Genomic DNA, 23,282 nt, shown 5'->3' with positions numbered 1-23,282 from the left:
ATATCCTAGCTGAAATGGACTGACATTGGTCATGTTGAATAAGACAGTCATGTGGTTTACTGTGCCAGGAATGACAAAATGAGAAAGAAAATTCCAAGAAAAATCTTGCAATACAATGCTATCTATCATAGGATAATATCCATACACACCACAAGCTCAGTAGTTCAAACCCACCAACTGCTCCTTGGAAACCCTGTAAGGGGTTGCTATGAGTCAGAACCAGCTAGATGGCAATTAACAATAACAACAACAGCAAGGAAACCCAGTTAATACTACTATTCAGCTTTATGCACCAACCACTGAAGTCAGTGATGATGAAATAGAAAAAAATGTTACCAACTTTTTCAGTTTGAAATTGATCAAATATGCATTCCAGATGCATTGATTGATAAACTCGTGATTGGAATGCCAAAGTTGGAAAATATGGTTCTGGTGATAGACATGATGTTGGGGATTGCTTAATAGAATTTTGCAAGACCAATGGTTATTCATTAAAAATACCTTTTTTTAAAACAACATAAATGAGAGCTATACATGTGAGTCGCACCAGATGGAATACATCGAAATCAAATGGACTAAATATGTGACAGGAGATAATCTGTAGTGGGAGAAGCTCAATATCAGCTAAAACAAGGTCAGGGGCCCACTGTGAAACAGATCATCAAGAGCCCAAGGGCAAGGCAAGTTCAGTCAAGCTTAAGCTGAATAAAATTAAAACAAGTTCATGAGAGCCAACATATGGCCTTGAATATGTTGTTAAGTGCTATCGAATGGGGTCTGACTCATAGCGACCTTGTATAGGGTTTCCAAGGAGCAGCTGGTGGGTTTGAACTACCAACTTTGTGGTTTGAAGTTCTGGGCCAATCCTACAGTGTCACACCAAGGGTCATTGAATATATCCCACCTGAATTCAGAGACCATCTCAAGAACAGATTTGATGCATTAGACACTAATGATCAAAAACCAGAAAAGTTATGGAATGACATCAAAAACATCATATATGAAGAAAGCAGAAGGTCATTAAATGTAAAGGAAAGGAAGAAAACACCAAAATGGATGTTAGAGGAGACTTTGGAACTTGCTCTTGAGTGCAGAGAAGCTAAAGCAACTAGATGAAATAAGTAAATGAGTTGAAAAGAAAATTTCAAAGGGCAACTTGAAAAGACAAAGAAAAGTATTACAAAGCAATGTGCAAAGACCTGGCATTGGAAAACCCAAAGGAAAGAACAAGCTCAGAATTTCTTAAGGTGAAAGAACTGAAGAAGAACTTCAAGCCTCAACCTCCAATATTGGGCAAAATATTGAATGGTGCTGAAAACATAAAAAATGATACAAGGAATACAGAGTCACTGTACCAACCATTTCAACCATTTCAATCATTTCAAGAGGTATCATGTGATCAAGTACCAGTGGTATTGTCGGAAGAAGTCCAAGCTGCATTGAAGGTGTTGGCAAAAACAAGGCTCCAGGAATTGATTGAATCCTGAAATGCTTCAACAAACTGATGCAGTACTAGAAGTGCTAACATATCTATGCCATGAAATTTGGACGACAGCTACCTGACCAATTGACTGAAAGAGACCCTTATTTGTGTCCATTTTAAAGAGAGGTGACCCAACAGAATGTGGAAATCTTGGAACAATATCATTGATATCATATGCAAGTAAGCAAGTAAAATTTTGCTGAAGATATTTCAAACTTGTTTGCAGCAGTATATCAACAGCGTTGCCAAAAATTGTCAGATTCAAAAGAAGATGTGGAATTAAGGATATCATTGCTAATGTCAGATGTATCTTGGCTAAAAATAGAGAATATGAGAAATATGTTTACTAGTGCTTTGTTTAATATGCAAAGGTGTCTGACTGTGTGGATCTTAACAAACTATAGATAACATTGAGAAGTATTGGTATTACAGAACAATTCATTGTGCTCGTGTATGTAGACCAAGAAGCAATTGTTCAAACAGAACAAGGGGATACTGAATAGTTAAAAATCAGGAAAGATGTGTGCAGGGTTGTATTTCTTCACTATAGTTATTCAATCTGTGTGCTAAGCAACTAATGTGAGAAACTGGATTATATGAAGAAGAAAGTGACATCAGGATTGGAGGAAGATTTATTAACAACCTTTGTTATGCAGATAACAAAACCTTCCTTGCTAGACGTGAAGAGGACTTGAAGTACTTACTGATGAAGTTCAAAAATAGAATTTTGTATGGCTTGCCTTCTGTATGGCTTGCACTTGAATATAGAGAGAAAAAAAAATATTCACAATGTAGAAAAAATTGAAATTGTCAAATACTTCATTTTGCTTGGATCTACAATTAACACTTATGGAAGCAGCAGTCAAGAAATCAAACAATGTATTTCACTAGGAAAATCTGCTGTAACAGACCTCTTTAATGTGTTTATGAGCAAAGTTACTTTGACACTAAGTTTCACTTGAATCAAGTCATGGAGTTTTTCAATGACCTCAGATGCCTGGAAAAGTTGGACAATGAAAAAAGAAGACTGTAGAAGAATTGATGCATTTGAAATATGATGTCAAAGAATGTTGAAATTCACATGGACTTCCAGAAGAACAAATAAATCTGTCTTGGAAGAAGTACAGATAGAGTATTCCTTAAATGCAAGGATGGCAAGACTTCATGACTAGTTCTTTGGATATGTTCTAAGAAGAAGGGTATCATGCTTAGTAAATGGGTTGTTGCTACGTGCTGTTGAGTCAGTACCAACTCATAGTGACCCTGTATAGGCTTTCTATGGAAGAGCTATTGAGCTAGAACTTCCAACCTTGTAATTCAAAGAGACTTTGCAACCGAGCGCATTAACCCACAGTGTCACACCAGGACTCCAGTAAATTGGTGGGGCAGTGAAAAAGAGGAAAGATCTCCCCCTACCACAACTATATGGATTGCCATAGTGACCCCAACAATGGGCTCAAACATAACAACAAATCTGAGCATGGCACAGGACTGCACAGTGTTTCGTCCTGTTGTGCACAGGGTTACTATGAGTTGGAACCAACTCAAGGACACCTAACAACAACAACAACATGGACTCAAAAGATGATCTAGCAGTGTGTCTTTCTTGAGTATAAATTACTTAGGATATCTACCAATTGACTCAGAAATTGATTAAAATTATAAATTTAGGAACAAAGGATGTGATAGATTACTCTGTGCAACTTTCAGCAAGTAGTTTCCAAACTATATTAAAAGATACTAGGAGAATCATTGCTCAGGCCAAGATTACATTGCAATACAAAGTCAATGCTGAATATGGATGCATTGGTGTTTCCTTTACAGTGACATTTGTGTACAATTAAAAAAAAAAGAAATTTCAATGTATAAACTTAGCTTTCCCTATGGAAATGACTCTATACCTTGGTAAAGGAAATTTGCCTCTCTCAGATTAATGTTTATTATCAGATTCAGTCATTTAATTACATAGTTAATAATTGTGTTAAGAAAATCCCAACTTGTGGAGTGTTTACATAGTGTTGTTTAAGTTAGGGTTATTTAAATTAGGGTCTTATAAAGAAACAGAACCAGTAATATGGCTATGAAAGAAATGTAATTTGCATTACTTAAGATAAGATGATTTAATCATAACAGCAATGAGACTGGTGTTTGACCAAACAACTGGACACCATAGCCAAGCCAAATTGACAGATAAAAGTAACCATTACATGAAGATTATAAAGCTTACCTTTAATAGATATTTCTTTTATTCTTTACTTGGTTACTCAGTGTTTTTCTTTAAAATAGAAATATTAAAATTATAAAGATAAGAAATTGTTTCTGAATTCCAAACATGAAGTCTATAATGTATGTTTCATAATTCAATTACATAAACTTCACACACTTTTCCAATTGATATACTATTGAGTAGAATGTAAAAACTTTGTGGAGAATTTTCTTAAGATGTTGGCTATAGAGGATACTTAGGTTCCATCACTGATTTTGTAACTTCATTTTACTACTTTTTATGAATCTCAGAGAAGCCTTGAGCAGCAGTGCTGTAGAGGAAATACTTTTGAAATACCTAGTTGACATACCAGGGTTTCAGAATTATATGTATTCTGCAGTGCTGACTTCCTCTCTTGAAAACAAAACGGCCCTGAGATGACCTTCCTCATTACACTCCCGCTTGACATTGCAAAATCAAAAGAAGAGCCAGCAGATTACTAAACCATGCTTATCAGAGCTAAAAAGAAGAAAATTACTTTATAATTATGTACTAAATAGTCATCATGAAACTTTAATCATCAATGTTATAAATAGATTATTCACACCAGGAACAAAGTAATACATTCTTATAGTATTAATTTGAATGCTCTAACTATAAGTCCACATTTCACTTCTACATTTATTGGATATTTTGAGAAAAATTGATGTGGTCAAGCCTTGCAAAACCATATTTGTTGTTGTTGTTGTGTGCCGTGGAGTCGGTTCCGACTCATAGTGACCCTACACACAAAAAAAACCATATTAGAAACATAAATTTGGAGTTTGGATTTAAAAAGATATCTAGAGAAGATTGTTTGGTAAACTTTTTTGCTAATCAACTGATGATATTAAGTAAAATTAACATGATAATTTTTATTTACATTATGGAGTTCTGGTGTGGCGCTATGGGTTAATGTGCTAGACAGCAAAGCAGTTTGAACTGCAAGGTTGGCAGTTCAAGCTCACCAGCCGCTCCTCAGAAACCCTATACAGGGTCACCACGGATCAGAATTGACTCGATGGCACTTAACAACAACAACACTTATATTATAAAAAGTGATTCAAACTTCTTTATTGAAAACAACATTATCTTTGTTGTTGTCAGTTGCCATCCAATTGGCTCCATGTCATAATGACCCCACATAAACAGAGAAAAATTTTGCCCAATTGTGTGCATCTCATAACGTTTGATCCTGATGTGGCACTAAAGGTTCAGCACCAGACTGTGAACTGCAAAGTTGGCAGTTGAACTTTGCTGCTCCTCAGAAACCCAATACAGGGTTGCTATGATTCAAAACTGACTGATACCACTTAACAACAACAATTGTTGAGGCTACTGTGTTAATCCCTTTACCCAAGGTTTGTTTCCACTGCTCCTCCGTTACCAAACATGATGTCCGTCTATAGAAATTGGTTTGTTTTTTTTCCTGATGATGTATCTAAAGTAAACAAGATGAAGTCTATCCATCATCACTTGTAGGAGGATTCATTATACCTACAGTTGGAAAATTGGTCATAAGGTGGTGATGAATAATGACTACCCTTTATTGATTTCTGTACAGTTTACAAACTTTGTCTTATTTAACTTGTAAGCTTTTTAAAGACAAGAACAGAAAATAAAGTGTCAGCAAATAATAAACATTTAAAATGTTTGTTAAATTGAGACTTCATTAAACCTTATAAAACATTGCCTCTATTTTGCAGTTGAGGAAAGAAATGGAGAAGGGTAACCTAATTTTCTCAAGATCACATAGCAGGGATCAAATGAAAACCTGTTTATTTTATTTGAAAACTTTAGCAATCTCCTATGCTATGGAGATTTTTTTTTTAAAGCAGATACTCTTTTTATTCATTGAATTTTATATTTTCAGGTATTTTCTTATACTGCTGACAAAGAAATCCGAACCGATGACTTATGCTTGGATGTTTCTAGACTCAATGGACCTGTAATAATGTTAAAATGCCACCATATGAGAGGAAATCAATTATGGGAATATGATGCTGAGGTATAGTATTTTTCTTTACATACTATTGAATGCTTAAGCTCAGTTATATATTTAAAATACATTTAAACTGAATTTTTAATGCATTGGTAGAACTGTAATTTCAAATAGTCACATATTGGGAAATATTAAAATGGCATATGATATTTTTCCCTAAACTGGTTCATATTACATACATGAATCAGGAAAATAAAATAATTTTTATATGCTTAAAATTTGTTATCACAACGTACCTTTGGCAACATAAATTAGACAAGAGGCAAGCTAAGCTTGTCTGAGAGGTATGTATAAGGATATACATATAGGAAAATACTGACAATATTTTCATACTTTCAAATAATACATTTTATACTGTTGCTATCTCTGATGTTTAAACTCCCCAGCATAAAACTGAAAAGCTGGAAAAACTGAATAGGATTGGCATGAAATATCTTTACATTAGTAAATTATATTACAATAATTAGGCACATAATCAGCTTAGTGGATTCCTGAGGTGGTGTTGTAGGATAAAGCACTGAACCGTAAGATCAGTTTGAACCACAAGGTCGGTGGTTCAAACTGACCAACTGTTCCTTGGGAACCCTATATAGGATAGCTATGAGTCGGAACCAACTCAACAGCACGTAACAACAACAACAATCAGCTTAGCAGCCTCTTCTCAATATGGCACAGCTTTCTGACAAAGAAGAGGAAATAAAAACAGCATTATGACTGTTGAGATTTTATAGCCAGGTAGTGTGTAAAATCCAGATCAGCCATCAGATGGAGCTAATAAAACAGAAATATTTTCCACAAGGAAGTTGTAATTGAAACAGCTTCATTTCATTCAGTTATCTTTGCTTATCAAAATGAACTGGTCATCTGTGTTACAAATCCCACATTATTATTAAATGGTTGTTGATTTATCTAAAAGAGAAAACAGCTTTATTTTCACAAGATAAATAATCCACTAGTGGTAAAAGTACATCACACATGCAGTGTTTTATTTGAGCCAGCTAGAGAAGTATTTTGAAAATCACCAAAGACATTTTGGTATTATGATTATTTCTCCAGTCCCTGAAGAAGGACATCATAATTGATAAAATGGAGGGTCCCTAAAAAAGAGGGAGACCCCAATTTGATGGTTTGGCAAAGTGGCAGCAGCAATGCACTCAAGCATAGCAGCAATTGTGAGCATGACGCAGGACCATGTGGTATTTCATTTTGTTGTACATAAGGTTGCTATGTTATTTTGAATGTTATGTTGCTTTGCATAGTATTGTGCTTTCATACATGGAATATCAGAAAATCTTACATAAATATAATAGGGTTTTAAACTGGTTAAGTGGGATTAAATTTAGGGAGTAAAATTTATGTTACTAGGCTCTTTGGACACATTATAATCTTTTCCTGGGCCAAACATCATGTAGGACAACAACCTGCTGCCATTGAGTTGCCTGATTCATAGCAACCTTATAAGATAGGGTAGAATTACCCCATAGGGTTTCCAAGATCAGGAATCTTTATCAAAACAGACTGCCACATATTTCTCCTGCATAGCTTCTGGTGGCTTCAAACCACTGACCTTTTGGTTAGCCTCTGAGCGCTTTAACCATTTCAGCAATAAGTCTTCTATAATTAAGGACAAATACTCTGAAATCTTTTTTCTGTCTTGACTCCTCTGCCTTCTCAATGTTTTATTCACCTTCTTTGCCTGCTACCATTTTCTTCTTTTTAACTCTTCATCCATCAACTTCAGCCTGTAGAGTAAGCCTATAGAAGACATTTCCTCTAAATGCATGTTAGTAAACTTGAACCCTTAATCAGTGATTTGCCTCTTCTATAAAGAAAAGTACAGCTAAGTATAAAGATATAGTAGAAATTCCTTCCTGTAATATTTTTTAGCCAAAAAAAATGGTGTTGATGTTAGTGATCTAGTGCTGCTGTAACAAAAATGGATGGTTTTAAGACACACTTTAATCTCTCACAGTTAGGAGGCTATACATTAGGAACTCTGGTAGCGTAGTGGTAACGGTCTGTGAACTGCAAGGTCAGCAGTTCGAAACTACCAGCTGTTCCTTGGGAGAAAGATGAGGCTTTCTGCTCCTGTAAAGATTTACAGCCTCGGAAACCTTGTACAGGGTCGCTATGAGTCGGAACTGACTTCACAGCACTTAACAACAACAACAACAACTTTCAAATTCAGGATATGAGCTCAAGGGAAAGGGTTTCCCTCTGTCATTTCTGGAGGAAGGCCCTTGCCTACTTTCAATGTATGTGGTCCAAGCATCCCTTGGAGATCTCCATGTGTCTAGTCATCAGTCATCTCCTGGGTCTAGTAGTCTTTCAGCACAGGGACCCTGAGTCCAAAGGATGCACTGTGTTCCTGGTTCATCTTTCTTGTTTGTACTGAGGTCCTTCTTTGCTTGCTTGTTTAATCTCTTTTATATTTCAAAAGAAATTGATTCAAAAGGTACCATAATCCTGTAGATTACCTTCTAACTGCTTAACATAACTGCATCTAATTCTACTCATTAAAATTATAAAGGTGTGGATTTGCAACACATAGAATAATTACATCAGATCACAGAAAGGATAATATTTACATAATATTGAGAATCATGCCTAGTGAAGTTGACACATGTTTTAGAAGACACAATTCACTCTATAACATTGTTGCTACTATAGTTTCTAGTAGGAGCCTTTGTTGTTGTTGTTGTTAAGTGCTGTTGAGTCGGTTCCGACCTAGGGCTATATATATATTAAGAGTAAGCTAAAAATAAGAAATGTTGTATATACTTATAAGAAATGAAATTTATGAGATTGTACATATATTTTGCTAAGATTAAGCAGAGTTGAATTTCAGAATACTGTTGACCCTTGGATAATAAGAGCACAGGTCCAGTTATACACAGATTTTTTTAAACAAAAACACCAGGTGACATTAATCATCTCCAAGTGAGAAGTTTGTCTCTCCAGTAAATTGTGTATCACATTAGAAAGTGATCTCTTGTATTTTTCAATATGTTTTTCATTGTAAAACAATACCATGAACTTTGAATAACACCATGCAACCCATACAAAGTGCTACTAGTGATGCTGGAAGTACTTCCAAGAAACAAAGAAAAGTCAGGACATTAAAGAAAATATTGAATTATTCGATATAAACAAAGACAGAGTTCTGTAGCTGTGGTTGCCCACCATTTTACAGTAAATGAATCCAGCATAAGGACCATTGCAAACAAAGAAAAGGATATTCATGAAGCCATATCTGCAGCTAAACTAGTAGACACCAAAATTTAGCACCTTATTACCAAATACTTTATCTAATATAAAAAGTACCATTTTTATGTGAGTGCAGGACATTATACATATATTATATAGCAATTGTATTAATTGTCTGTTATCAGAAAGGCTTACATCAGCAGGAGGCTACCAAGAAGTTACATTTTTGGTTATTTAAGTTATCAGTGGATTTTCAACTGCGTGGAGTCAGTGTCCCGTGTTGTTCAAGGGTCATTTGTACCACTTAATCTTTAAACTTAAATGGACACAGATTTCTATAGTCATATCTTTCTTCATTTCTGAAATGGGAATTTTTTTTTATAATCGAATGTCTATTTTTCTTCATATTTTATTAGTTAGTATTTGAATCCTAGGGGATTTTAAAAGGAAAGTGACGAAATAGGTAACTTCAATTCAGATTTTTAAAAAAATGGTATTTGTAAATTTCCTAGTTTTGGAAGGCTAGTAATGATCTGCTACAGTATTTTTAGAGCATTGTAATCATTTAAGTTACGCAAACTTTGTTTCTAGAACACACGAAAATGTTTATACCACAAATAGTGAAAAATGTTCAGTTTAAAATTGCAGGTCATTTTAATAACAAAAACATAACTTGATTAACTCATCTATCTGTTTGTTGTTGTTGTTAAGTGTCAGTAAGTCGGTTACAACTCATAGTGACCTTAAGCACAACAGAACACAACACTTTCTGGTCCTGTGGCAGCCTCATTGTTATGTTTGAGCCCACTGTTGCTACCACAGTGTGAGTTCATCTCATCGGCAGTCTTCCTCATTTCACTGATCCTAGCGTAGTGGTTACGAATCGGGCTGCTAACCTCAGGGTCAGCGGTTCAAAACTACCATAGGAGAAAGATGAGGCTTTCTGCTCCCATAAAGATTTACAGCCTCAGAAACCCTGCACAGGGTCGCTGTGAGTCAGAACTGACTCCAAGGCACATAACAACAACAATAACACTTTACCAAGTATGATGTCTTTCTCCTCATAACTGGCCATACTTTTTCAAAGACAGATTTGTTGGAAAAAGTTTTTGTTTTGTTTTTCCTGGCAGTCCATGGTTCTTTCAATATTCTTTGCCAACACCATAATTCAAATTCTTCAATTCTTCTACAGTCTTCCTTATTCATTGTCCAACTTTGACATGCATATCCCTGGCTTTTTCTTGCCTGATTATATTGAGTTTCTCCATTGTCTCTTCAATCCCATCAACTGCTCATCAGAAACCCTGTACAGGGTCACTATGAGTCGGAACCAACTCAAAAGAACTTACCAACAAAAATAATCTTCTCTTCCCACAAATGTAGTCAGTTTGATTTCTGTGTATTCCTATAATATCCACATACATGTTTAGTTTCCTTTTAGGTTTTTGAAAATGGTATTTGCAATCGATAAGTCCTTGGTCTTGCAAAACGTTTATCAAGTGATCTTTAGCATCATTTCTATCATCAGGATTATATTTTCCAACTAGTGATCCTTCCTCTTTGTTTCCAACCTTTGCATTCCAATCACCAGTAATTATCAATGCATCTTGATTACATGTTTGATCAATTTCAGAATGAAGAACTTGATATAATTCTTCAGTTTAATTGTTGGTGTATACATTTGAATAACATTGGTTTTAACTGGTCTTCCTTGTAAGCTTATGGATATCATCCTATCACAGACAGCACTGTATATAAATCTTGAAATTCTCTTTTTGATGGCAAGTATGTCATTCCTCTTCAGTTTTCCATTACTGGCATTGTAAGTCATATGATTGTCAGATTCAAAGTGATCCATAACAGTCTGTTTCAACTCACTCATGTCCAGGATATCAATTTTTATGTGTTTCATTTAAATTTTGACCACTTCCATTTTCCTAGATTAATACTTCATATATTTCACATTCCAATAGTAATGGATGTCTGGGTTATTTCTTCTCATTTTGAGATGAACCCCATTGGCAAATGATGGTTCTGAAAGCTTTGCTCCATTCATGTCATTACAATTAACTATACTTTGAGGAGGTAACTCTTCCCCAGTCTTGCTTTGAGTGCCTTCTAACCTGAGTGACTCATCATCTAGCATAGCACAATATCTGATAATGTTCCAGTACTAATCAGAAGTAGTTACTTCTCCTTCCTAGTCTGGAAGCTCCACTGAAACCTGTTCACTATGGGTGACTCTGATGTTATTTAAAATCTGTGGGCATTGCTACAAACATCACAGCAACACACAAGCCACCAGAGTACAACAAATTGACAGATGAGTGATAGATCTATATGTTAATATTTTTTAAAATTAAATTGTAATTTTCAGCTTATCTAATGACATTATTTTGACAAATTTTCAAATGTATTAGTTATGACAAGGAAAAATCACATGAGAAGAGAATAACTATTGGACAATGCCTTTCTGGAATTTTAATTTTGAAATCCAAGACTGATTTTGTTTGTGAGGAGGCTATAAAAAAGGAGATGATTTTTAAAAAAATACAATAGAATATTTATGTTTTATGATTTCTTTTTCTTTTCAGTTTTAAATTTAGGGTCTTTTTATTTCATAGCATAGTCCAGACCCTTGCTGCTCAAAGTGTTATTAAAATAGCATCAATTAGGAATTTGTTAGAAATGTAGATTCTGAGACACTACTCCCACAAACTAAATTATAATCTGCCTATTTTTTAAGATCCTAGGTTATTCATATGCACATTAAAGCTTCATAGACAATATCTGCTTACTTTTTAAAATCTTTTTTGTTCACTTTTGAGGAAATAATGCAAAATTAAGAACATGTATAAATACACTCCGGGAAATAATAAGCTTTACCTAGTGAGTGTGATCCAGAGGATAAGAAGTGCTGAGCTTGGAAAGAGGAGTAAGTGCAAAGGAGCTATATTCTTAAAACCTGAAGAGTAGGAAGTAGGCAAGTGCTACTTGTAATTTCTTTAATTTAATTCTTTATCTTTTGATAGGAAGGGAAAATTATTCTTCTTTGAAAAACTTCTGAGCTGGTGCAATTTCAACCCCTAATAAAATGTGATGAAGATCACATAATTACAGAACTGAAACATTCCTTTAACTTCTCTCTGTTCAGCCTTTATCAGGAGGAAGCACAAAGATTATACCACCAGTAACCTACCCAAATTTAACTCCTAAAAAAGAATTCAAAAAAAGTTATCTGTGTAATTTTTCAATCTCAGAGTATGAGCAACAGAAATACTCCATCTCCCACAGTCTTTTCTAGCTAAGAAATTCAAGTCAAGAAGAGGTGCAAAATTGTTGGAATATACAGAGAAAAATGTAAACAGTGGCACCTAGCCTCAAAACTGAGTGGCTATCTAAATTTCTTTCATTTTATTTATTCCTTAAGTGGGGAAAAGAGAAGAATAAAATGTTGTTGTTGTTGTTAAGTGCCGTCAAGTCGGTTCCGACCCATAGCGACCCTGTACAGGGTTTCCGAGGGTGTAAATCCTTACGGGAGTAGAAAGCCTCATCTTTCTCCCGCGGAGCAGCTGATAGTTTCGAACTGCTGACCTTATGGTTCGCAGCCCAATTCGTAACCACTACGCTACCAGAGTAGAAGGGGTTTATAACTTCCCATATTCTCTGTATCTATTTTCTCATTCATCTATCACAGTAGTCCTACAAGGACAGTATGTTGGAAATTAACCTTTAAAGCAACCTTTAAGCCCCCAAACCAAATACACTGCCATCAAGTTGATTCTGACTCATAATAACCCCATGTAGAGTTTCTGAGACTATATATTTTTATGTGAGCAGAAGTCTCATCTTTCTATGATAGAGTAGCTGCTGGATTTGAACCCCTAACCTTGTGATCAGCAGTCCTAAGTTTATCCAACAGCACCAACAGGGCTCTTTAAAACACCCTTGTTGTTGTTGTTGTCATTATGTACTGTGGATTCGGTTCTGACTCATAGTGTCCCTGTACAAGGTTTCCGAGGCTATAAATCATTATGGGAGCAGAAAGCATCATCTTTTTCCCACAGAACTGGTAACGTCAAACTTCTGACCTCGAGGTTAGCAGCCCGATTCGTAACCACTACACTACCAGAGCTTCTTTAAAACAACCTTAGAGTGTTTCAATAACATGTATAAGCTTGTACAGAATCTCTGGATGACACAAACTTTTAAGTACTTGACTTCTAGCAAAATGGCTGGTGGCTAGAAGCCACCCAGAGGCACCTCAGAAGATAGCCCTGGTGCTCTGCTTCTGAAGACCTTCTGAAGATCAGTTTTACTCTGCATACCTGGGTCACCATGAGTTATAATCAACCTAATGGCAACCAACAACAATAATAACAAGGTCGTACACCTCAGGTTCCTGGTTATAAATCCAGAAAGCTTTCTATTTCACTGCATTGTCTTTCAATGCAAATGAAAAACAAGCAACAATTAGTTGTTTTCCATGGTGTTGATCTAATAGGCTAAATGTGTAATATTGGCAAATGAAAGAAATGGTTAGGACTATTCATTATTTGTGGCACCATGTTTCAGCCACATAGAATTTCTCTTTTCCTTAATAATGGAAAAGATGCTCTACAATAAATATCTTTTATTTAGGTAAGCAGGTATAAAATAAAAGAAAGTAATTATATTGTCTAACTTACTACAAACAAATATAAATATTTATGAAATGTTCAATAGCTAATTGCTTCTTTTAAATTGAATGGAACTAAACTAAGTACTGGAGTCCTGGTGTGGCACTGCAGGAAAATGCACTGGACGGCAAGATCAATTAGAACCTCAAGGTTAGCAATTCAAACCCATGAGTAGCTCCTGGAAAACCCTATACAGGATAGCTATGAGTCGGAACCAATGCCATGGCACTTAACAATAACAACAAACTAAGTGCTGTGGGATAAAGCACAGACTGAATTGAAAGGTCAGTTTGAATTACAAGGTAGGTTTCTCAAACTCATCAATGGCTCCTTGGAAACCCTATATACAGGGTCGCTTGTGGGTCCGAACTTAATAGAAGACACTTAATGAAAACAACAAAACTAAGTACATATTGGAGTCCTGCTGTGGCTTTGTAGAGTAAGCACTGGACCGCAAGGTCGGTTTGAACCACAAAGTTGCCAGTTCAAACTCATTAGCCATTCCTTGAGAACCCTATACAAACTTGACAGCATTTAAGATCACCACTAACAAGTGCATATAGATAATACCAAATCTACTGTCATTGAATTGATTGCAGATTCAATCTGATATCTAAAACTGATGGCCATCCCCCATAGGGTCTCTGAAGGAGTCCTGGTAGAATAATGGTTACCAGTATAGCTGCTAACCTCAAGGTCAGCAATTTGAAACTACCAGCGGTTTCATAGAAGAAAGATGAGGCTTTGTGCTAGCATAAAGATTTACAGCCTTACCACAGCTGCCACCACCATGGGGTCTCTGAGATTGTAAATCTTTACAGAAGCAGAGTCTCATCCTTCTACAGAGCAACTAAATGGTTTGAACTGAGGTTAGCAGTCCACTGCTTATTTGTAATAATTACTGCAAAATACCTGTATTACAAATTTTTAGATCAATTACCCGGACTCTGAAATGTACATTGCCACAGAATTAAAAGAAAAAGGGGAAAAATTAATTTAATCTTACTGGTACATTTGCATTATTTTTTATAAAGGTCTGTCATCCCTCCATCGTATTTTATTCAGGTTTTCTTATGTTCTGTTTGAACATCACAATTGTCTTCTAAAGCATCTGAATTTTACATTTTCCTGCAATAAGCACACATAATCACATTTCTTTTTGAGTACCCAGGCAACAACATACAGTATAAGGATTTAATTTTAGAACAGAAACTTTTGCTCAATAAACACTGTGCAACAAAGGAAAAAAAAAAGGAGCAGAATATGATCCTAAAAATAACTCTTGTTTCTCATGTAACTGAGCAAAGTGACTGAGAAATTATTTATGAATGCAATATCTATCTGTATCAATTATTTGCATACATTATATAAACATATCCAGTAGAGGAAACATATTTAATTGATATTTACTGAAATCATAGAAGCTTATATGCTTATATTTAGACTTTACATAACAAATGCTCCCGTTTTATTTACATTCATTAAAAAGCAGGAAAATGGGAATATAATTTCAAAGTAAGTAATGTATTACAAGTAACCCAACCTAATTCTATATGTAGATTTCCTAATGAAAATATTGGTTATCCATTTATATTTTGAAAGCTGTATTCATTAGTCAAGTATCGCCCTTTTAGATTTCCATTGCCCCATAGTTGTGACTTCTCATGTAGATATATATAAAACTGATTATTTCAATAGTTCAGTGTTACATTTTTAGTTCCTTTATGTTAAATATTTGACATAATATTTAGAATACTCATTTTTCATTCAACTGAATGCATAGATTGCTGTTTCAAGTGATTATAAGTAATATTTTAAATAATAACCTTGGTTTCTAAAATAAGTGTTATTCTCTATCAATTAGGAAAATCTGATTGTCTTTGCTTTTAATTAAATATCTATAATACTCTAACTTTATTTTTACTTTGGTTGTCATATATAAAAACATAATCAATTGCATATTATTTAAAATTCTAGCTTGCTGCCTTTTAAACTGAGACCTATATGATTTATCCTTAAAATGAATTGTGCGGTTAGTTCTATTTTTTCATTAAGATATAAACATTTTTACTTAGTGCTCTTTAATATAAAGATAGAGCATAATTTCATATTAAGGTATCATTTTTCACAAAAATTGTATCTTAGCTTGACATTCCAGTTCATTTTCTGTAGAAATTCTTCAGAAGGGTAGGTTTAGGGCTGTTCCACAGCACATCTGTTCTTAGCAATACAAACAAATATCTCTAAAGCCTGGAATGCATATTTTTGTCTTATGCATCTTAAAAGAGTGTGATTAGCATTTGAGCATCCAGGAAATACAGTGTTTTACATTACATTACAGACAAGAGCAATTAAGTAATGCTATGTTCAAAATCCTCTAAATTTGTCCTACTGTGGTGGCTTGTGTTATCTGTGATGCTGCAAGTTATGCCACTGGTATGAAATGCCAGCAAGTTCACCTATGGTAGACAGGTTTCATTGTAGTTTCCAGAATAAGACAAACTAGAGAGATGACATAAATTGTCTGCTTCTGGCGATTAGCCACTGACAACCTTATGAATATCAGTGAAACACTGGCTGATAAGTGCTCGAAGATGATCCCTTCATATTGAAAGAAATTCCAAATAGGATTGGAAAAGAGTTGATGACTTAAAGTAGAGTTGACATAATGATATGAATGGAGCAAAGCTTTCAGGACCTTCATTTGCTGAAATAGGACAAATCAAAATAAGAGAACATAGCTACAAATATTCATTAACAATCAGAACATGTAATGTATGAAGTATGGTGGTGGTGGTTATGTGCCATGGAGTATGAAGTATAAATCTAGAAAAATTTGAAGTTGTCAAAAATCAAATGGAACACTTAAAGATCAATATCTTATGCATTAATGTGCTGAAATGGCCACTTAGAATCAGACAGTCATATGATCTACTATGATGGGATTGACAAATCAAAAGACTATTTCATGAATTTATCCTGAAGTACAATGCTGTCAGTGTTAGTATAATAATATCCATATTCCTACAGGGAAGTCCTGTTAAAACAACTTTTAGTCACTTTTATACACTAATCACTAAGTTCAAAGATGAAGAAACTGAAGATTTGTACCATCTTCTTGAGTCTGAAATTGATCAAGCATTCAATCAAGATGCAGTAATGATTACAGGTGATTGGAATGCAAAAGTTGTACACAAAAAGAAGGATCAATAGCTAGAAAACATGATCTCAGTGATAGAAAGTGCTCTGGAAATTTTCTGATAGACTCTTCCAAGATAATGAATTATTTATTGCAAATACTTTTTCAACAATATAAACAGGTCCAAAGCATGTGGATGAAACCAGATAAAATACATAGGAATCAAAACAACTACTTCGGTTAAAAGAAACTATGGAGAAGCTCCCTATCATAATTGGCTAGAGACCAACTGTGGAACTGACCATCAATATGTAAGTTCAAGTTGAAGGTGAAAAAAATGAAAACAAGGCCATGAGAGTCAAAGTACAAGCTTAGTACCTGAACTTAGAGACCATCTTAATAATAAATTTGATACATTGAACACAATAACCAAAGGACAGACAAGCTATGAGGTGACATCAGGGACATCGTAACATGAAGAAAGCAGAAGGTCATTTCAAAAACAATAAGAAAAGAACAAAATAAATGTCAGAAGAGACTCTGAAACTGACTCTTGAATGTAGTGTACCTAGAAATGATGATGTAAAAGATTTGAACAGAAGATGTCAAAGGACAGTTAGGGAGAACAAAGTAATCATGATAAAATGTCCAAATACCTAGAGTTAGAAAACCAAAAGGAAGAGCATGTTCCTCATTTCGTAGATTGAAAGAATTGAAGAAAAAATTTACACCTTCATTTATATTTAGAATGCTGAAGGATTATATTGGAAAAATGTTATGCAGTGCAGGAAACATCAAAAGAAGAGGGAAGAAATACAAAGTCCTATTGCAAAAAGAATTAGCTAGCAGTCAACCTTTTCAGGCGGCAGCATACAATCAACAACTGAAGCACTGAAGATGTTGGCGATAAAAAAAAAAAAAAAAGTCTTCAGGAATTGATAGAATGCCAGTTGAGATGTTTCAACAAACAGATGCAATTCTGAAAGTGTTCACTCATCTCTTCCAAGATATTTGGAGGACAACTACTTGGCCAACCAACTCGAAGGGATCCATATCTGTGCCCATTCCAAGAAAGGTGATCAAACAGAATGCAGAAATATCAAACAATATCACTAATACTTAACAGAAGTAAAAATTATCTGAAGATAATTCAAACTGTTGCATCAGAAAATCAAGTCAGACTCAGAAGAGACTGTGGAATGAGAGATGTCATTGCTGATGTCAGGTGGATGTTGGCTGAAAGCAGAGAATACCAGAAAGATGTTTACTTATGTTTTATTGACCATGCAAGACATCCCACTAGGCAGATCATAAAAAATAATGGAACATTAGAATGGAAGTTCCAGAACATTTAATTGTGTTCATTCAGAGCATGTGTAGAGACCAAGAGGCAGTCACTCCAACACACCATGATTTTAAACCAGTAAAGGTATGTGTCAAGGATGTATCCATTCACCATACTCTATCTTTCTGTATGCTGAGTAAGTGACCTGAAAATCTAGCTATAGGAAGAAAAACACAGCATCAGAATTGAAGGAAGACTCATTAACAACCTGCTAAATACAGATGACATAACCTTCCCTGCTGAAAATGAAGAACACTTGAAACACTTACTAATGATGACAAAAACTTCAGCTCTCAGTATGGGTTACACTTCACCATAAATAAAACAATTTTCACTACTTGACCAATAAGCAACATCCTGATGAACATCGAAAAGTTTAAAGTTGTCATGATTTCATTTTACTTGGGTCAATAATTGATGTCAATGGAAGAAATAATCCAGGAATCAAGTGATTCTGGGAAAAACTGCATTTGAAGACCTCTTTAAAGTATTCCAAAGCAAAAGTCTTACTTTGAGGACTTAATTGCATCTGAGTCAAACTATGGTATTTTCAGTTACCTCATATGCACTTATCTCATAGAAGAATTGATGCCTTGAGTTGTGGTGTTGGAGGAGAATACTAAAAGTGCTATGGACTACCAAAAGAACCAACAGATCTGTTTTGGAAGAAGTGTAGCTAGAGCATTCCTTGGAGGCCAGGATGGCTAAGCTTCGCCTCCCATACTTTGGACATATTGTGAGGAGGGAACAGTTGCTGGAGAAGGATGTCATGCTGGGTAAGATGGAGGGTCAGAGAAAAAGAGCAAGACCCCCAACGAGATGGATCAGCCAGGTGGCATCATTTATGGCGTCAAGTGTGGCAGAGGTAATCAGGTTGGCCCAGGATTGGACATTGTTTCGTTCTGCTGTGCATGCCGTCGCTATGAGTCAGTTCTGACTCGATGGCACCTGACAACAACAACAACAACAACAACAACAACAACAACATATGCAGAAGCTGCACAATGAATTAAGAAGACTAAAGAAGAATGGAAGCATTTGAATTATTGAGTTAACAAGAAATGTTAAAAACACCATGGACTGGCAGAAGAATGAAGACAACTACCTTGGAAAACGTGCAGGTAGAATATTTCTTAGAAGTGAGAATGGCAATACTTTATCTCACATACAATGAACATGTTGTCAGGAGGAACCAGTCCCTAAGAAAGGACATCAATGTTGTAAAATTGTTGTTGTTGGTGAGTGTCATTGAGTTTGTTCCGACCCATAGAAACCCTGCATAGAGTTTCCGAGGAGCAACTGGTAAGCTTGAACCACCGCCCTTGCAGTTCAAATGGCTTTGCAGTCTTGTGCATTAACCTACAATGACACAGTGGGACTCCATCTTGTAAAATTTTTGTTGTTGTGGTTATGTGCCATGGAGTTGGTTCTGACTCATAGTGACCCTGTACAGGGTTTCTGAGGTAGTAAATCTTTATGGGAGCAGAAAGCCTCATCTTTCTCCCATGGAACAGTTGGTAGTTTCAAACTACTGACTGAGATTAGCAGCTTGATTCGTAACCACTACTCTACCAGAGCTCCTTATGTTGTAAAACAGAGGTCAGAAAAAGAGAGAAACACTCTTTTGGCAGAAATAATGCTTATGATTGTGATGGTGGCACAGGACCAAAAACGATTGCATTTTATTGTGTGTAGGATTGCTACCCACTAATTTTCTTTCTGTTTGTCATACTATGGTGACTTATGATGCTTGAAACTACACCACAGGTATTTTAACTTATGTGATGCTGTGATGCTGGAAGCTATACTACAGGTATTTTAAATACCATTAGGGTCACCCATGGTGGACAGGTTTCAATGGGGTTTCCAGAATAAGACTAAGAATAAGGAAAGGCAGACCACTTCTGAATGTTTAGCCACTGAAAACCTTATGAATAGCAGCAGAAAACTGTCAGATGTGCTAGACAAAGAAAACATAATGAAAACATTATGGATAACTGCAGAATATTGTTTGATTTTGTGTCAGAAGATAAGCCCGTCAGGTTGGAAGGCACTAAAACTATGACTGGGAAAGAGCTGCCTCCTCAAAGTAGAGTTGACCATAATGATATGAATGGAGTAAAGCTTTCTAGACATTCATTTGTTGTCGACGCAAAGCTCAAAATGAGGATAAACAGCTGCAAACACTCATAAATAATCAGAACATGGATGTATGAAATATAAATCTAGAAAAATGGGAAGTTGTAAAACATAAACTGGAATGCATAAACATTGATATCCTAGGCATTAGTGAGTGGAAATTGATTGGTATTTCCCATTTTGAATCTGACAATCATATGATGTACTATGCCTTTTGATGTTGTTGTTAAGTCATTTTCAACCCATAGCGACTGTGTACAGGGTTTCTGAGGCTGTAAATCTTTACGGGAGCAGAATGCCTCATCTTTCTCCTGCGGAGTGCCTGGTAGTTTCGAACTGCTGGCCTTAGGTTCGCAGTCTGATTCGTAACCACTACGCTACAAGAGCTCCTATGCCTAGAAACACAAATTGAAGAGGAATGGTGTCTCGTTTGTAAAAAAAAAAAGAATGTTTCAAGATCTGTTTTGAAGCATAATGCTGTCTGTGATAATATCCATGTGTCTAGAAGTAAGACCAGTTAGTACCACTATTATTCAAATTAACTCACCACTCATTAAAAGCCTGTGGTGATGAAACTGAAAAATTCTACCAACTTCTTCAGTCTGAACTTGATCAAACATGAAATAAATATGTATTGATTATTACTGGTGATTGGAATGAAAAGGTTGTAAAATTAGCAGTTACAAATTACAGCCTTGGTGATAGAAACAATGCTGGAGATCCCATGATAGAATTTTCAATATCAATGATTTGTTTATTTCAAATAAAATTTTAAACAACATTCATGATGACTATACACATGGACATCATCACATAGAATACACAGAAATCAAATAGACTATATCTGAGGGAAAAGATGGTGGAAGGGCTAGGGGTAGATTGCAGAGCAGATCATCAGTTGTGCACATGCTGGGTAAGGCTGAAACTGAAGAAAATTAAAACAAGTTCATGAAAACCAAAATTTGACCTTGAACATATCCCAACTAAATGTAGAGACAATCTCAAGAACAGTTTTGATACACTGACACTAATGATGGGAGACCGGAAGAATTGTGGGATGACATCAAGAATATCATGCATGAAGAAAGCTAAAGGTTATGAAGAAAACAAGAAAGAAGGTAAAGACCAAAATGTGTGTCAGAATAGACTCTGAAACTTGCTCCTCCCATGTTGTTGTTGTTGTTGTTGTCAGGTGCCATCGAGTCGGAACCGACTCATAGCAACCCCATGCACAGCAGAACGAAACAATGTCTGATCCTGGGCCAACCTCACTACCGCTGCCACACTTGAGTCCATCAATGATGCCACCTGGCCAATCCATCTCGTTAGGGGTCTTCCTCTTTTTCTCTGACCCTCCACCTTACCCAGCAGGAGGGCAGGCCTTAGAAATGCCGGAGAAGGAGTTTGGAAAAGATGATTATAAATAGTTTCAAAACACTTTACAATGGAGTTGAGAAAAATAAGGAATAAGTCAGGAAAACACTACAGGAAAAATCAAATAAGATAGATACAGCATTGGAAACAAAATAAAACCTACGGAGAGAGGTCCAAATGATCAATAATAGAATAATAGAATATCAGAAATAGACAATATACTGAAAGGGCAAAGGAGTAGGAGAAGAGATGGAAGGCAGAACTAGTGAGCATACCACTAAGATAGAAGAACAAACACAAAAAAGGATAAAAATATATGAAGAAGTTCTAGGATTCATGTTGGACAACATGAAGAGGAATAACTTAAGAATTATCGGCATTCCAGAACAGGAAAAATCACAAAAGTCCACAGAGTAAATAGTTGAAGAACTGCTGGAAGAAAATTTCCCTATATCCTGAAAAGTGAAAAGATAAACATTCAAGAAGCTCAGTGAACCCCAGGAAGGATAGTCCCAAAAAGAAAATCGCTGAGATATATCATAATCGAGCTCTCCAAAATCAAAAATAAGAGAATCTTGAAAGTAGCTAGGGAAAAGAGAAGTGTTACATACAAAGGCAAGCAAGTAAGATAAGCTATGCTCTCTCAGCAGAAACCATGCAAGCAAGAAGGCAATGGGGAGACATATACAAAAAAACTGAAAGAAAAACAAATAACAAACTGTCAACCAAGAATCCTTTATCAAGCAAAGCTATCAATCAAATATGATGGTGTAATTAAAATATTCCAGGATAAACAGCACAGTCAACTGGACTTCACAGATGTGTACAGAGCATTCAACCCAACAACAACACAATACACATTCTTTTCCAGGGCACATGGAACATTCTCTAGAATAGACCATGTCTTAGGCCAGAAAACAAACTTCCATAAATTTATAAATATTAAATTACTACAAAGCATCTTCTCAGGCCACAATGCTATCAAATTAGAAATCAACAATAGGAAGACCAAGGAAATAAGGTCAAATATATGGAAACTAAATAACACCCTGAAGAAAAGTGACTGGGTGCTAAAAGAAATTAAACATGAACTCACAAAGTTTCTAGAAACAAATGAGAATGAAAACACAACATACCAAAATATTTGGGACACAGCAAAAGTGGTACTGAGAGGACAATTTATTGCAATAAATGCATATCCAAAAAGAAGAAAGAACCAAAATTAACACATTAACACAGCATCTCTAACAATTAGAAACAGACAAACATGAGGGAAACTACAGCCATAAAAAATAAATAAATAAATAAATAAATAATAAAGATTAGAGCAGAAATAAAGGAGATAGAAAACAGAAAAACTATAAAAAGAATCAACAAGACAAGAAGCTGGTTCTTTGAAATGATTACCAAAACTGACAGACCATTGCCAAACCTAACAAAAGAAAAAAGGTAGAAGACACAAATAACACACATTAGAATCCACATGGGCAATGTCACAATGAAATAAAGGAAATCAAAAGGATAATAACAGAATACTATGAAAAGCTGTACATCAACAAATTTGAAAACTTAGAAGAGATGGATACATTTTTAGAAAAATACAACCTACCTAAACTTGCACACAGTGAAGTAGAAAACATGAACAGACCCATAACAAAAGAAGAAATTA

The 23,282-nt window shown here is 35.4% G+C and overlaps 1 protein-coding gene across 1 annotated transcript in view; it reads left to right on the top strand.

Annotated features, from left to right (window-relative positions):
- The window catches only part of GALNT13 (UDP-N-acetyl-alpha-D-galactosamine:polypeptide N-acetylgalactosaminyltransferase 13 (GalNAc-T13)), a 917,208-nt gene that overhangs the window by 879,935 nt on the left and 13,991 nt on the right, over positions 1 to 23,282 (top strand). The window contains exon 12 of the mRNA XM_006834533.1: positions 5,602 to 5,736. Within this exon, the coding sequence (XP_006834596.1) occupies positions 5,602 to 5,736 (135 nt within the window). The remainder of the gene's footprint in view (positions 1 to 5,601; positions 5,737 to 23,282) is intronic.

The sequence above is a fragment of the Chrysochloris asiatica genome, unplaced genomic scaffold (genome assembly GCF_000296735.1).
Source record: "Chrysochloris asiatica unplaced genomic scaffold, ChrAsi1.0 scaffold00012, whole genome shotgun sequence".
Taxonomy (NCBI): Eukaryota; Metazoa; Chordata; class Mammalia; order Afrosoricida; family Chrysochloridae; genus Chrysochloris; species Chrysochloris asiatica.
This window is presented reverse-complemented; position numbering and strand designations above follow the sequence as displayed.